This window comes from Pteropus alecto, unplaced genomic scaffold (genome assembly GCF_000325575.1).
Source record: "Pteropus alecto unplaced genomic scaffold, ASM32557v1 scaffold25, whole genome shotgun sequence".
NCBI classification, from domain to species: domain Eukaryota; kingdom Metazoa; phylum Chordata; class Mammalia; order Chiroptera; family Pteropodidae; genus Pteropus; species Pteropus alecto.
In genome coordinates this window covers 36,708,961-36,724,048 of record NW_006441955.1, presented here as the reverse complement: position 1 = coordinate 36,724,048, position 15,088 = coordinate 36,708,961, and the positions used below count along the sequence as shown (strand labels likewise).

Below are 15,088 nucleotides of genomic sequence, written 5' to 3'. Positions count from 1 at the left end.
GGGGAGGAGGCCTCCTTCTCCGCCTGCAGCCCCGTCGCCGCCTGGCCCCCGCCGGCGGCCGCTGCCATGGACACCGATAGCCGCGCGGCCGGGGCGCTGCTGGCGCGGGCCCGCACCCTGCACCTGCAGACGGGGAACCTGCTGAATTGGGGCCGACTGCGGAAGAAGTGCCCGTCCACGCACAGCGAGGAGGTGAGGGCGGGCGAGCGTTACTCGCCGAGACGCGGGGCTCCGGGGCCAGGCCGCGGACCCGGCCGGGCGGCTGCGAGAGGCCAGGGCGGGTGGTCGGGCCCGGCGCGCACCTGGGCTCCGCTGGCAGGAGAAAGCTGGGTTGCTGTCGGCGCGACATCACACCCAAAGCTGCTGTTGGGGTCAGCGGGTCTTTAAAAAACTTGGCAGGTGCAGCTTCCCACAGAGCGACGCCTGCATCCGTGCTTATGGCTGCTATCCATCCAAACTCTCGAACGTTTTCCGATGGGTCTCCCTGGCTAGAAGTCAGAAGGGGCCGGCCAGTCCATCGCTCGGTCCCGCTCCCTTCTCCCAATGTGTCCAGGTGAAAAATAGTTCAGAGACTAGTTTTTCGAGGATTCAGATGGAGTAGTAATGATTCACTTAGCTTTTAGGATGTTGACAAGTTTATTGCTGTGAGGCGAATGACTAAATTCTTTGGAATAAAGTATATCTTTTTCTTGCCGAAGATTTCATCTGCCTTAGTTTATTTGCCTAAAGACTAATCGCTAGTTTGAAGTGGCAGAGGTGAATCTGGAATCATATACTTGTTACATATCTGTTACGACGTAGCTGGTCATTCCTGAGCAGACAATCATTGACTCTGCACAATTAATTGCTGAGGCATATTGGTAGTATGGGACAATTTTAGTATTAAAAAATAACAATAAATAAAACAAACCTTGAGTTTAGGAGCTCTGTGACTTTCAGAAAGTTACTCTCCCTGAGTCTGTAACTTTAAAGTTGCATAATAATACCTTCATCAGGTCGTTGTGAGCATTAAAAGATAACATTGAAAACGCTCACCATACAAGCAATTTATCTCACCTATTTTCTAGTTCGATCAGAAAGATAAAACAAATCTTGATTAAAAGAAAAAATGTCCTAAATTGTGTCATAATATGATGTTGTCAGCTGTGTTCCTAGGCAGGTTCTGCTTTTTTTGTGTAAAATGGTGATATACTGTGCAGCAGTACATGGCATCCCTCTGAGTATGTATGTGCTGGACCTGTGCCCAGGTCTGGTGTTGGGAGTGACCACCCATCAGGAGATGAGAACTCTTGGTTGTAATTTTAATAGGAATCAGAATCTATAGTATATTCTATGTCCAGGTTCTAGCTTAATCTGTATGTCTTGTTTTGTTCAAGCCACCCCACTGAGATTGTTTCTCCCAAAGATAAATATTTCTGTAGTTCTAAATCTTTAATTTCCTCCAATGCGACTGGTTCAGTACACCATTTTGCATGTATATTGATAATGGGTGAAATTTTCTCTCTTATCTCACTACAACACTAAGGTTGTGGCATTCAAAGTTAAAATTTTTTACTGCAGAGTGAGAAATGCATTTACCTTGCAATCCAATTCATAGTTTTATATATTTCAAAGGTTTCATGAAAGGATATTAACCCTTGCTATATACTGTATCTTCTGACTTTACCTATCCTATTTTAAATTTTTTTGAAACTTGATTTCTTAATTCAGGAATAAGTCACACCCCACAGTTTGAAAAACTTTGTTCAAAAGACTAATTTTGTTATGTGTGTTTTATGTTGGGTGCAGCATAAGGGGGAGAAAACTAAAGAAATTAGAAAACATTTGAGGAACACTTGAAGATATGGCAACATATTATAGGGAAAATATGACCTCTTGGGTAGAATAGGAGGGGCATGCTTTGTTTCCATGTAAAAAAGAACTGTAACAACCAGGGCTTCAAATAGGGATATGCTACTTGAAACAGTTTAACCTCATTATGAATAAAGAAACTGAATAAATCACTCATTGAGAAAATTTATACGTTTAGTAGAAAGTTGAATTAAATTTTCTAAAAGGTCTCTTCTACTTCTAATGTTTGTTTACTTTTATTCTATGATTTCTGTCCAGATATGTTGTTTCACTAGAATTTTATGAAATCAAACCTTTTCTTTTTTTTATAATGAGCTATTATAGGACTGTTTTGCTCAGTTCTTTGTTGTATGGGTATTGGACCAGTTAAATCATGTGGTATTTTTAAAACTCTTATACAATTCCAGATTTAATGATACACTATATTATGATACTTACCTTCAGTGATATTATGTGTATGTGATAGGAGTGAAGAGAGCCAAGAACAAAGGTTAGTGTTCACTCAATACAGATAACATATAAAAGATTTTTTAAAAAACAAAAACACTAGGTTTGTGATATAGTGAATGAATTTCTCATATCGTAGCATTGGACCGTTCTATGATTTGTCCTGACATTTTGAGATTAATTAAAGAAATGATTTCAAGAAGGGGGCAACTACTCTGAAAATATATTTATCTTCCTAAATTGAGGAATTTACCAGGAAAGCTTTAAGTATGCAAATGAGCCATCTTTCCAGAAGAAGATTTCTTCACATTCTCTCATGATTGGAGTCAAAGCACTCCTGATAAAATTGTTAACTTCCAGTTGGTCCTGCTGCCTCAACTTTTACTAATTTTTAAACAAATATTCACTTGTAATTCTGTCTGGAATCATTATCAACTAATTTTTATCTTAAATTTCATTATAAATATATTTTTCATAAAGATATAGACCTTGTAAATTGAATTCACGTGGGTTATTGTGGGTAGTACAAAAATTATTCTATGTATTATAAATCTTAAATAGGTGACTGTGAGCTCTTAAATTGATAAACCAATTGTCCCTTGTAATTATCTGTACTAAGATATAAGCACTAAAGTGCTTGTTTCAGTTTTTATCATACACAGTCATACATTAGATAGTTCAGAAGTTTAGTCTCTGTTGTTGCTATTAGGAAAGTGCTTTTGCAATTCAGGGACTTGCTTCTACTTGCTCATTTTTTTTTTCATTGATTGTCTGCAGAATGCAAAGCACTGTGCCTGCCCTTGGATATTTATAAGGCAGTGATTTCAAACTCCAAGTAGTGCCCATTAGTAGTCCTGAATCAATTTAGTGAGTCATGGAGCAGTATATTTTTTTCTAATTAATAGAATAGAAGCTGTTAGAGTGCCTGGCATGTAGGGAACATAAATATCATTTTGTAAATTTTTTGTTCTGTTACATGTATGTAGGCCCTCCCTCACTGTGTGAATGTATGTCTTACTTTAGACCACTGTCATAAATAAGTTTGAAATATACTGACAGAAGAGATGAAAGATGAGTAAACACTTTAATGAATTTACAATATACTATAATGTTAGTGTAAAATTTTTTGTTTGTTTATATAAGAGAACACTGAAGACAGGTTGGAAGTGAACCTAAGTGTTAGGAAATGACATAATGGACTGACATTATGCAAGTTGACTTCTGAAAGATGTGACTATGGTGGTTCTCAGATTTTAGAGTACATATTGATTACTTGGGATGCTTGTTAAAAGAGAAGTTCTCCCTTGTAGAATGAATAAGCAGGTCTAGGCTGGGGCTCAGGAATTTAAATATTTAATAAACACCATAGGCGAATCTGATATAAGAGTTCCTCTGCCTCATTCAGAGAATCATTTGTCTTTGAGAAATATAGCATTGGAGTTAATATTAATTCTAGTCAGGCTGCCTAGGCTTGATGCCATGTTTCTCTATTTATAAACTTTATTCTTGATTTTTTTTTGTTTCTTTATGAATGCTTTTATATCTCAAAAGTTAAATTTTTATTGGTACAAAAATACTTTAAAAGTAATTAGATTACTGTAAATGTTATGTAGGTCATCAACATTTGAGAATTAAGAGTAGGGCAAAAAACGGATCTAAATTGATCTTTGTTGAAGAAAACAAAAACCTTGTAGAATTAATTTCGATTTGTATGGTATTTCCTATTGACATCTTTTTCCAGCTTAAGAGAATACATTCTTATCATAGAAGTACAGAAAAATGTACAGAGTTTGATTAATAGTTTCAAACTGCATTTCTTTTGCAGCTTCGAGATTGTATCCAGAAGACCTTGAACGAGTGGAGCTCCCAGATCAGCCCTGATCTGGTCAGGGTGAGTAATGTGTATGAGGAATTTACGTGGTCCACAAAGGAAGAGAAGTAAGCAGGAAGGTAATTTCCTTAGTTTTGACAGGGAAGTCAAATAGGCAATTCGCATAAAACTCCCTCTGGCTGATATGCTGAGATGGCAGTCTGACTCAGTAGGCTTAAGCAGAAAATAGAAAATCTGGACTGTGTAGTCAGCTCTTCAACTAGACAAGATACTAGGATTCTCTTTGCTTAATTCCCACCAGTTTCCTCACAATGTATTTTGTTCCAGCTTATATTTGGTCTAGTGAAGGAATATCTATCAGACAGTTTGGGTTGATAGATTACCTTGGTAGAATATCACTCCAATAATATAGTCACTAGAAATAATTTTTAAAATGTCAGTTTCTGGTAAAACAGTAAGGAACTGTGTTTCATTAAATGTCAATAGATGTCTGTTATCATAAATGTTAATATACAGAACTCCTGTCTGTAAAACACTCTTTGAGATCCAGCTCAGCCTGAGGCACATAACAAATTATATAGACTATGTTAAAAGTATGGAAGAAGTCATGTACTTGACATTCTTGGGCATACTGTAAGTTTATAACTTGATAGCTACTATGTAGACATTTATTAACATCTACTATCAATCTCTCTCTGAAATGACCATTTACTCTATTTATGCATGACTTCGTAACACTTACTGAACCCTTTATATGAGCCAGACATTGTAATATGCTCAAGAATTGTGAGAAGGACCTCACTGTTTACTTTGTTTTAATCTTGTAAATATTTATTAATGTGTTTCTGATATGTATGTGCTAACACTTTATCATTTTCCTCATAAATAATTCATTATGCATTGGAATGGCCTTTTTTTAATTGCACTCAGAAAAAAAAAATGTTTTAGTTTAAAATGTTTGTGATTAATGTAGAAAGTTTTCATCATGTCAGTATCCAGAATGGATAATATTATTTTTCATTGGTTTCTTTTCTAAATAAAATTATCTACTGTACTAATGGTTCTTACTTTTTTCATGCCTCTCACCCCCCATTTGTTGAGTTTTTTTGATCATGCATCTCTCCAGGAACTGATCAAAATGAGACACTTTGTCCCAGAAAATGGACACACACACAAGTGTTTTACCTTTATTTCAGGGCTTTACAAACCTTATAAAGCCCATTTAGACCTCAGGTAAAGGACCCTGTTATCTTATGGGCTCTCTGCTTCTACAGGGCATTCTGGACAATAGAAAATATATAGCTAATCAGAAACATTAATTTTATATTTATTATAAACATTATGTGTTTATTATAGGAGTTTCCAGATGTCTTGGAATGTACTGTATCTCATGCAGTAGAAAAGATAAATCCTGATGAAAGAGAAGAAATGAAAGTTTCTGGTAAAGTCCAGCCTTTATAATTTGTTACGTTATACAGTGGAAGTGACAGCGAGGTTTTGTCAGGCACAGGAGTAAGCCTTTCTTTGCTTCTGGCAATGAGCAACTCAGTCACTAAGTGTGGGGAACATAAAGATTCTTTTGTAATGTAATTTTAATGTGAACTCTTAGAGTTATAAGAAGTCAGTGTTGAATACTTCAGTGGAATCAGAATAGAACTTCACTTTGCTGTTCTTCACAATGGTTTATGTGTCAGACTTCAGATTAAGGTAGAGGAAAGGGAAAGAATAAAGGGAAATCTTAAGAACAATGTCTACCCAAAACAGGCAGAAGTCCTCCTTCTCTGGTGGAACACTGTCAAACAATGCTGAGATTACCTGGGAATATAGAAAGAAGTCTGGGCAACAAGTTGCATGAAGAGAAATAGAATACATATTATACTCACTCAACAGTGTATCAAGTGACAAGTTTCCAGAGACTATGCTAAACTCAAGAAATTAAAAGATGCAGTGTTCTTGCTCTCAACTTATAGTCAGCATAGCGCAGTCATTAAAAGCTTGAACTTGACGAGGTTGAAATTCCCGGGTATGCAGACTGATATAATCTTGAGCTAACAAGTGATTTAGCCTCTCCAAACCTCAGTTTCCTCATCTATAAAAATGGGGATGCATCTGTTTCACAGGCTTCTTTGTAAGTAAGATGAAATAACAAAAGAAGCACTTACAGTGCTTGACACAAAGTGCTAGGTAGCTATTTATTACCATTTGTGGTTGTGTTGTGGCTATTATTTTTATTGGAATGGACATGAAAGATGAGATAGAGCATTGTCTTTTGACTGCAATAATAACTACCATTTGCTGAGTCTTGCTTTGTCCCAAGCACTGTACTTGGCATTTTTTGGTTATATTTTTTATAATTATCAAAACAATTCTACAAGGTAGGTTAATTATCCTCATTGTACAAGTGACATTAAATAACTTGAAAGTTGTTATACAGCTAGTAAGTGTTTGAACCATCTAGATTTACTTGACTCCAAAACTCATTTCTTTCTGTTAATTTCACATTGCTGTTTGTATTGAAAAGGAAGTAAAAGCAACACAGTAGATTGTATGTGGTTCATCATGGTTTAGATCCATCTTAGAGCTCTTAAAAGTTGTCCTTATTTCTAGAGTGAATACATTGCTACTATGATAAAAAAAAAAATGTAAGATAACTAAGTACTGCATAGAGATGTAAAAAAATATTTATTACATAATGGTAAGCCAAATAGAAGTAGAAAAAATGTTATACCCTCTTTCATATGACCAAGAACTAGAAGATAGTATCTAAAAAAATTTTTTTAATTATTAGGTAGGCGGGATTGTGGATTTTTTTTCTGTTCTCATTACAAGCAATTTTAACTTAGCCTATATATAGGTTTTTATTTATTGGAGAAAGTAACATGCTCCATTAATGTTTAATTCATAAAAATGTACATTTTGCATAATTCGTTTCTATATTTATCCGATATGCCTTCTAACAAATGGGAAATTAATATTTGATTTTTTGTTTGGACAAACATTTTTTGGCAACTATCATATAATTTAAAAATTATAATGGAAATATTCTTTTATGTCTTAAAATGAAAACTGTAAAATTATGTGACTAGGAAAGAAAAATAATTTATTCAGGATTAACTGTCATCTTAGTATTGTTACCATTGTTAATACTATATAGTAGAATGCCATAATCAGTTGTGTTCTCTTTATTACCCAGCAAAACTGTTCATTGTAGGGTCAAACTCTTCATCATCAACTAGAAATGCAGTTGACATGGGTAAGCAAAATTTAATTTTTATCTTCATAGTGGAATTATTTATTTATTTTTTAATTCTTTAATGTCACCACATATTCGACCCCTTTTACCCCATCTACCTCCCTCCTTCATAGTGGACTTTAAATTAGTGTAGGTATTTAATTATATCTTGTGTTTAGGTCCACATAATAAAGAAAATGGGCTCATTCCATCTTTACCTTTTAAAGTTCTAGCCTAACTTCTTACAATTTCTATAGAATCGTATCAACTTATGTAGGGTCACATTTTGATATATAAGAGGGATGTAAAAAATATAACATAATTAAATGTTAACTCTATGTTTGGAATTAGAAATTCTCCTTAATCACATTCTTAGTCTTTTTGATACTATAAATGAAGTACCAAAACAATAACAAACAAGCAAAGCATTTTTTTTCTATTTTCAGTACCTGGTTTAGGTTATTGTGATGTTACAGTTATTCAGTATTTTTTCTTTGAAAACATTTTTCCAGTATTTATATACATTGAACAGGTAAATAATTAGCTCTTTAATATAAATGTGGAGCGAGCAATAATCATTAAAAATAAGCTCTTAAATTATTTTTATAGAAATTAAATTATCTACTTCTATAGATTAAGACCATAAATTCAGTTTTTCAGAGTCTCAAGCTTATTCTTTGCTATGACTACCAATTATAGACTACTAGGTCAGAATTCTTGTGATCATCCATATGAGATAGTAGAATTAGAGAAGAAAATATTACGAAGATAAGCTACCAAAAAATCCTTGGGCCTAAGAAACAGGGAGGCCTATTTCCCCAGAAAGGGAAGCCTGTAGTAGCTGTGAGTTCCCCAGAGGCAGGTCAAAGAAACCCACACAGACCAAGTAGATGAATGGCCACTTATACTTTGTTAAAAAATGTAAATATTCTAAATGATAGATAAATTATGAAACTGAATGAAATAATCTGTTATATAGGAAACTAGTAAACTATATGGATAGAATTCAGCGGGATGCTTGAAAGACATTAGAAATACTTTATTATGTAACAAACATTTATCTTCTTTGTGTTTTCCTTCACATCAGCCTGTTCAGTCCTTGGAGTTGCACAGCTGGATTCTGTGATCATTGCTTCACCACCTATTGAAGATGGAGTTAATCTCTCCTTGGAGCATTTACAGCCTTACTGGGAGGAATTAGAAAACTTAGTTCAGAGTAAAAAGATTGTTGCTATAGGTACCTCTGATCTAGACAAAACACAGTTGGAACAGCTGTATCAGTGGGCCCAGGTAAAGGACAGCTCGATCACAAGCACTCCAGAGAGACCTGTCTTTTACAGTCTTTGCTGTGTAGTGTTGAGCATCATGCCCATGGTGGACACTCACTGTGGGGTGACTGTTCCAAATGTGGGAGTTTTTAGACAGGCTTTATATACAGCATTGGATTTTTTTCTCAAATATATGTCTGATTGAACTTAATCTCATTTAAAATGAGTGACAAAAATACTAGAATATATGTGTTGAAATATGAATTAAACATGAATTAAGGCTGTTTCCTTCAGTTTTATTTATGTGATTAAAATACTACATTTTTCTTTAGGTATTATTAGGCCATGGTTCTAATTTTCAAAGTAAGGGAATATCATATATAACATATTTTGCTAACTGTTATTTAAAGATATATAAGACTTAGTTCATACAACTTGATATGGAATGGATACATAAATTAATCACCACCACTGTCTGGCCTAATAACTTACAAATTGTTAGGGAAGTAGCTCACTAGTATTTTACCCTTACTCTCTGTATTTTTCTTTATTCCCTTTACTTCATCCCCACCCAGCCTTGTCCTTTTTAGAGCTTTCATTTTCATATGGACAGGAAGACCCTAGATAGAGAAAGTGTCATCCTTTCTCCCTTTGACTTGGTGGTAGCCAGAACGTGGCTAAGATCATGCTGAAGAGACTTGGGTTATCCAAATGTACCTATAATTCAACCAAAGGAGCTATTAAAAATTATCTAATTCTTCTCATTTTCAAATAGTATCTGATTACCATATTTTATACTTTAACATTAAATGTGTTTATCATTTGTATTTGATCCTCTACCTTTAAGACATAGTTCCTCTATATCCAGAACCATCAAACTTAGAATCAGGTTTGTTTCCAAAGCAGACATAGTTGATTGCAGATTCTAGCAGGAGACTTTTTAATAGTATAGTACTATATGGCTTTCTCCTCTCCTAGAGCTCTTTTCCTTTCTCTGTTACCACTTACATGAGTTAGAAAAGCAAACATTAATAAACATATTCATGTAAAAGTATTTTATAAATTTTAAGCACTATAGAAAGTGCTATTTCATATTTTCTAAAATTGAGTCCTTGTATTGCTTTCAACTTTTTGTAGTATTTAATTTAGTAAAGATGTCGTGATTTCTTTTTTTCAATTCTAGGTAAAACCAAATAGTAATCAAGTCAATCTTGCCTCCTGCTGTGTGATGCCACCCGATTTGACTGCATTTGCTAAACAATTTGACATACAGCTATTGACTCATAATGATCCAAAAGGTGAGACAGATTTTCATTTACAGAATTTGATCATGAGCTTTTATCTTACAAATGCTACTTGTTAAAATTTAATTTCTAATTGTGTACAATGATAAATGTACGGTGCTGTTACCTAGAACTATTCTTAACTGTTAGTTCAAAACCTATATGCCTTTATTTTGGTTTCAGAAAGCTTCAGTTTTGTCTTTGTACTAATAGGAAAAAAAGTGAAGGGATCATTTCCCGAACATCAGTCTGTTGAGGTTTATAAATACTAAGCTACACAGAAAACATCTTCAAAGATATTCTAAATAGTATATATAATCTTGTCTAGTACAGCGAAGATTGTACCAAAGAGCCACTTAAGAGGATAAATATCTAGAAAAAGAGGCAGATAAAATTTAACTTGAAACTTAAGCATCTTAGAATAGGTGATTGATTAGGTATTTTATTAATCATTACTATCAAGACATTTGTTTGGTGCTAATCAGAAACATTATTTGATTAATGAGAATGGTTTGTCTGCCTTCTGTAGAATAATTTTTCTGTCAATATTTTACAAGAGAACTAGGAAGGCTGAGAAGAGAATGTTTTATGCTTCATACTATTTATTAGCAGTCTACTCCATTCTCATTTTTTCACTGTTTCGTAGGAAGCAGAGGAGGCATTTTGCTTAGTAAATATATGGGCTCTATAAAACAATATTTTGGTATAGTTATAAGTGATAAATATCTTGTGAAAGTTGTAAATCTCCGTGACATTTTTGAACTGCACTGCTCTTCCCTCACGTGCCAGTTCGTTTCCTTCCCCACTTGGCCAAAATCTCCCTTCTCCATGACATTTTTATTGAAGTTCTAGTTTAATAAATATTGGAGGAAATTATATGCTATAGATGATTCCAGGAGAAAAAACATTCAGCTTTTACTTCCCTGGCATTTTATTGGTTGTTTGATTCAGTTTATTTTCAAGATGCTTATGGATAACCTCTTAAGACTTTATACTATTTATATTAGCTGTCTGCCCTATTCTCATTTTTCACTGTTTTTTAAGAAGAGGGGTTTTAATAGTTATTGTTCATCAAATGCCAGGCATCATGCTAAATGCCTCAGAGAAATTATCTGTAATCCTTAAAACAGCCAAAACTAGGCATTTTATTGATGAGGAAAATAGAGCTTCAGAATTTAAGAAACTAGTCAAAGTCACCCAACTGGCATAGGGCAAAGTTTGAACAAAGAATTGCTATTGCTGATACATTCTGTAATATTAACCATTTAAATTTTAACTTTCTATCAGTTTATGTTTACTTTGGCAGATATTATATCAGCTTATGTTTACTTTGTGTCAGGGACTCTTCCAGACTTTTCCAACAGTAATTATTACCAGTAGTAGTTGTTACCAGTAGCTGGGCCTGTATCCCGTTCTACCTCCACTTGAAAAATACTATATCCATTTTCTGGTAGGAAAGGAAATAGAAAAAGACTAAGGTGTTTTAATGGTATTTTGTTTTATCTTATCAAATGTTGGTATGTGGATTATGTGCTAAAATACCATTGTTATGGCAAACTATATTGCATATGTACATGAGAAGAGAAATTTAATCCTTTTTGCATGTTTTTGTTTTACTGACAATTTGACACTTGGTTTTTTTATAAATTTTAATTTAAAACCCTTTGATTAGAAATTATAGGCTGATCCTGTATATACCATTAATGAATCTTCAGACACTCTGATCTATAAATGAAGCAATTCTTTTCTTAAAAGATTTGTTGTGTTTACTGGTTCTAAGGAATTAACAATTGAATTAAAAGTATGTAGTTAATAAATAGCATAGTTTGCTGATTTTATGCTGTTGTCATAAGAAACATCCAAAGCTATAGAGAATTTTTATGAGTTTATATGAGCCAAACTGACCACAGAGCCAGGAAGCAAGATCTCAGATGCTCTGGAGAAAGACAATTTTGTGGGTCTTTTATTCTACGTTGAGGGAATGTAAGAAAGAATACATGAAAGAGGGATAAAGCAGTGCAGGGATTGAATTACAGGATAGTTGACAAGATAATGTGCTCTGTTGAGGATGGTTAGGCTTCTGAAGGGTCTGAAAAAGAGGCGTTTGAAGATATATTACTCTAGATGCACAAAAACAATGGATAGGGCTTGCTTAAAGCAAAGATAAAACTTTTAAAGAGGTTATATGCCTGGGATGTGACCTCCCGGTTAGGAATGACCCACCCAGTTAGGAATTTATGATCAAATCACCCAATGAGGTTACTTTCAGTTAGATTTATTACAACACCCCTTTTTCAACCACAGTGCCAAAGTTTTTAAAAATCGATCAAGTTGTAAAATATTTAACTCTGTTTTTCATCTAAAATAGAATTTTGTTTATAAGTCCCCTAAAGCCCTAACTCTGTTCTAAAACTACCCTTATTTCTCAGAAAGTGTTTATTTTCCATTATTCTTTGCCCTAGAAGTTGTGGCAACAGTTAATTACAGTCAAGATAAAATTGTGAAGATGATCCTGATTTAGAACTTTCCCCTTTTTATTTGCTTTCTCTCTCTCCACCCCCATTAAATCTAATCTGTATTATGCCTTATTCCCTTAAGGTTTCTTCTGTGTTAGACTACCTAATAAACAAATCCATGTTAATGTTACCTTTCCAAAGAGACATTTGCATTCTGTGTATGAAAACTACCATTTACTAGCTGTGGCAAGTTATCTAACCTTTGCCTCAGTGTCCCCCTGTAAGGGAGATTACCGATCTCATAGAGTTAACGTGTGGATTCAATGAGTAAGTACATGTAAAGTACTGAGAAAAGTGCCCAGCACATGATAATAGCTAATATTTACTAAGAGTTTACTATTGATGCTATTTAAATATCACAGCAATTCATCTGGGGCAAATGGGCCCTTTAGTGTTCCCAAATCACACTGTATAGATGGTCACTTTATCTGTTGGTTGATTCTGACCCCAGTGGAATCTTTCCATATTGTGTGATTTAGTCAACAGACACCTACTGTGTGCCAGGCATTGCTTCTAAATACTAGAGATACAGGACCAAATCAGACAAATCCCAACCCTCACAGAATTTCTATTCTAATGGGAGAAGACAAACAATAATATATAAACATTACATGTGATAAATGGTGGTATATGCCATGGAGAAAAGTTGGCTGAGGGAGGAAGAATGCCCAGGTTAGGGATTTTGTTTTATCTAGGGTATCTAGGTCTGGGAGACCTCCTTGCTAAGGTGACATTAATTAGAGACCTGCAAGAAGGAGAGGGCCATGTGGGTGTTCGGGGAAGAGAGAGCAGCTGACGCAAAGCCCCCAAGGTATGAATGTGCTTGAGGATTTTAAGATAACAGCTATGAGGCTAACGTGGCTAGAGACGAAGAAGTGTCGAGGGGAATGGTACATCAGAGCAGTAGCAGAGGGCTGAGATGTGAATGTGGAATTAGAAAATAATGATTTAATCAAAGATATGCAAATTAAAAGATAACCATTGACAAAGATTCTTTAAATGATTGGTAGTGTTCCTGAGGATATGGTAAAATTGGCACTGTAACATCAACTGCTGGTGGAAGCATAAAGGTTAGCCTTTCTGTAAAGATACTGTCAATATACTATGTATCAAGTGTTCAAAATGTACTTGTAATTTGACCTTGTCATTCCATAGACAAGCATGCATTTTAAGGATATCCATCATAGCATTATTTTTATTAGTAAAATGTTAGGAAAAACCTGATTTTTTTAGCCAAAAATAAACATAAATTATGATATCTATACAATGTAATATTGGGAAAATTATTAAAAGTCATGCTTTCACAGATTATTTACTTACATGGCAAATATTCATAATATAAGTGGGAAAAGTAAGTAGATTAGGCTGTAACTACAGTATAATTCCTAGTTTTTGAGATATTGAAAAAGAAAAAATGTTGGAAGGAAATACATGGCAATGGAAATGGTCTGTCTCTGGTCAATAAGATAAATGGATAACTTTTTCTTCTTTGTACTTTTCTATATTTTCTCTAGCAGTACATAAGAATCACCTGGAGATCTTCAAAAAAAAATACGAATATCCAGTCTCCAGTCACCAAATGTTATGAATTAAATAGGCTGGGGTACAGGTATAGATACTTTCTGAAGAACTGCCTGGATGGTTCTGATATTCTGGTTCAGTTTCACAGCACACATTAAGGATAAGCATATTTTATATACTGTTTTGAGGTGTTTCTTTTGTTATGTTTACATGCTTTCTTAAATAGTAAAATGCTTTTGTTCTCAAATTTAACCATGGGTTCTTATTTATTGTTTTTTGTTTGTTTGTTTCAAGAACTGCTTTCTGAAGCAAGTTTCCAAGAAGCTCTTCAGGAAAGCATCCCTGATATTCAAGCACATGAGTGGGTGCCACTGTGGCTACTACGATACTCGGTCATTGTTAAAAGCAGAGGAATTATCAAATCAAAAGGCTACATCTTACAAGCTAAAAGAAGGGGTTCTTAACTATGATTTAGGATCATAACCTACTGAATTGTATTTTCCTTGAATATAAGATTAAAAAATTGAGATGTGTAAAAATCTAATCACCACAGTGTCATTGAGGCAGATATTCTCTCGTTATATTTCACAATATGTTATGTCAAGTTTTGAATACTTTTCTTGCCTCCATATCAGCTCACTCACATGAACCACTGTATTGTTTTCATTAAACTATTGTTTTCTAATTGAAATTGTCTGTAAAGAAAATACTTGCAATATATTTTTCCTTTATTTTTATGACTGATAGAAATCAAGAAATTTTGTTGTTAGATATATTTTGGCCTAGGCATCAGGGTAATGTATATACATATTTTTTATTTACAAGAAATTCATTAATTGCTTCTTACTCTACAGTATAACTAAGCAACTTAATTACAATTGTTAAAACTGAAATACTGGAAGATATTTTTCCTGTTGATAAGATGATTATATCTCAGAGTAATGGAGTATCTGGAATCTACTTAGAAGTGTAAATAAAATTCATTTCTTCAGTACATGGATAGAAACAAATCTTTTTAAGTTTGCTTAATAACCTTGTTTGTAATTTACCTATAATGATATAACCTTGTATTCTTGTGCCATATTTTCTCTTGCTGTTCTTTACAAAGACAAACCAAAGTAAATCTAAAAAAGAGATTA

At 34.2% G+C, this 15,088-nt stretch overlaps 1 protein-coding gene across 1 annotated transcript; it reads left to right on the top strand.

Annotated features, from left to right (window-relative positions):
- Positions 1-6: 6 nt before the first annotated feature.
- Positions 7-15,088, top strand: GCLM (glutamate-cysteine ligase modifier subunit). The gene is made up of 7 exons (XM_006919423.3): positions 7-192; positions 4,124-4,189; positions 5,486-5,570; positions 7,323-7,382; positions 8,449-8,651; positions 9,813-9,927; positions 14,244-15,088. The coding sequence occupies exons 1-7, from the start codon at positions 67-69 to the stop codon at positions 14,411-14,413; spliced, it is 825 nt and encodes a 274-aa protein (XP_006919485.1). The 5' UTR covers positions 7-66; the 3' UTR covers positions 14,414-15,088.